Source organism: Pterocles gutturalis, unplaced genomic scaffold, assembly GCF_000699245.1.
Source record: "Pterocles gutturalis isolate BGI_N339 unplaced genomic scaffold, ASM69924v1 scaffold25082, whole genome shotgun sequence".
Lineage (NCBI taxonomy): Eukaryota > Metazoa > Chordata > Aves > Pterocliformes > Pteroclidae > Pterocles > Pterocles gutturalis.
The window spans coordinates 24687-26505 of NW_010113567.1; the positions used below are offsets into that span (position 1 = coordinate 24687).

General features: G+C 55.9%; 1 protein-coding gene across 1 annotated transcript in view; it reads right to left on the minus strand.

Annotated features, from left to right (window-relative positions):
• The window catches only part of ADAMTSL2 (ADAMTS-like 2), a 22516-nt gene that overhangs the window by 198 nt on the left and 20499 nt on the right, over positions 1 to 1819 (minus strand). Inside the window, exon 18 of the mRNA XM_010074559.1 lies at positions 932 to 1108. Within this exon, the coding sequence (XP_010072861.1) occupies positions 932 to 1108 (177 nt within the window). The remainder of the gene's footprint in view (positions 1 to 931; positions 1109 to 1819) is intronic.

Genomic DNA, 1819 nt, shown 5'->3' on the forward strand with positions numbered 1-1819 from the left:
CATACGTAGCTTGTGCAAAACACATCACCCCATCTGCAACTGCCACCTCCCCAATATCTGGCAGAGCATCCCCAGGAAAATACCATTGAGGTTCTCCATAAATATCATTGTTGACCTAAGGAAAGGCACCCGGAGGTTGACCCGATTCATCACACCTGGCCTGGGGACTTTCATTTGGTCTCAAAGGAAGAGGAGACCAGAGACCACTTCACTCTTCCAGCTCCCTTCAGAGCAATATTTTGCTTAAAACCCATAGGATTTATAATTATACATATTTTGCTTAAAATCCATAGGATACTTGAAACCAGGCACCTTGCTATGAGGGGACCACAAGGCACTGCGCAAGCATCGTGCCGCATCCCAGACCCTGCGGGAGGGGTCAGCCCAGGGCACCCAGTGGGTCCGGAGCCAAGCCAGACGCCGGCCCCAAATCTGTCTCCCATTTTCACGCTTTTCTCCCCCATCGTCCTTATTCCCAAATCCTATTAAAGAATTAGAACCGCATGTTCACTAAAGATCACAGGGGCTTTGAGCCAGCAGACGAGTCAGATAACGAGATAGCTACAAATCCCACAGGACATTTGGAGACCGAAAAAAAATCATTAAAATAATGGCACAGACAAAACTTCCTAGACGTTAGCTGGAATCACACAGAAGCAGCAGCCAAATCAACTCTCCAAAGCTCCCTTTTATCTTAAGGTCAGACCATGCTTCTTTTGAACTCACCCCTTAATTTAACAGGGTCACCTCCAGAAATAGCCAGAGCACGGTGCCCCATGATTTGGGCACAGAGGGAGAGCTGTCCCCTTTACATCCTCCCTGGGATGACTATCAGACCGGGGGCTGGCAGAAGCTAAGATGCTAGGTGGTGCTGCTTTGGGGGGATCGGTGGTAAATCAAGGCCAGGGGTGCTGCTGGCGGCAGGGCTCACCTGGGGGCTCCGTGGGGCAGGGCTGCAGGTCACAGGTCTGTTTGCCCACCGGCTTCACCAGCGGGTCGCAGCCCCGGACGATGTCCTTCCCTTGGTAGCACTTCACGTCCCGCATCCTCACGCCGATGCCGCAGGTTTTCGTGCACTGGGGAACAGAGCGGGGGGTGAGGCGAGACCCTGCCATCGCAGGGGTCTGTGCTAAGCCAAGACCTGCTAAAAAAGCTGAGCTTGCTGGAGATGTCAGAGCAGGAGGGTGAACTCTTCCCCTGGCTGAATGTCATGTCTCAGCCCTGCACCGCTGGCCTCTTGCTCCGTCTTTGCCATCAGCCACCTGCAGCAGCTTATGCCCAAAGAAATGTGGATGTGCTCCTGTGTCCCCGGCACTGCGATTCCCTCCTCCTGCCCTTTGCACAGGGCTATGAATGAGCTGGACCAGTCCATACACTGCTCCGTGGCACCACAGTACCTGGAGCCCCGGCCCCGAGGCCATGGGACCCCCCACCAGCACCCCATGCGTGGGGCTGCGGAGCCAGCATCTCTGTGCATCACACTGAGTTTGCAGAGCTGCTCCTGGGTGGCTCCTCTCATTCCTGTTGTCCCTGAGCACAGCCGGTCCTGATGGCACCGCAGCAGGGCAGACTCTCTGCTCTGAGCTCCGAGCTGCCAGTGCAGCAAAACATCCCCTCCCGGGTGCTCCCTCAGGGGCTGCATCCTGCAGAGCTTCACCCATCCCCTGGGGTTATTTTGCAGGTGGCATGGCCCTTGGTACAAACGGATGGAGGACCACACGCTCAGGGCAAGCCCTCGTTGAAGGAAGGGTCTCTTCCCCCCCCATTTCCCTCCCACAGATCCCCCAAACTGCCCCCAAGCTCACCTCTGACCAGGGGG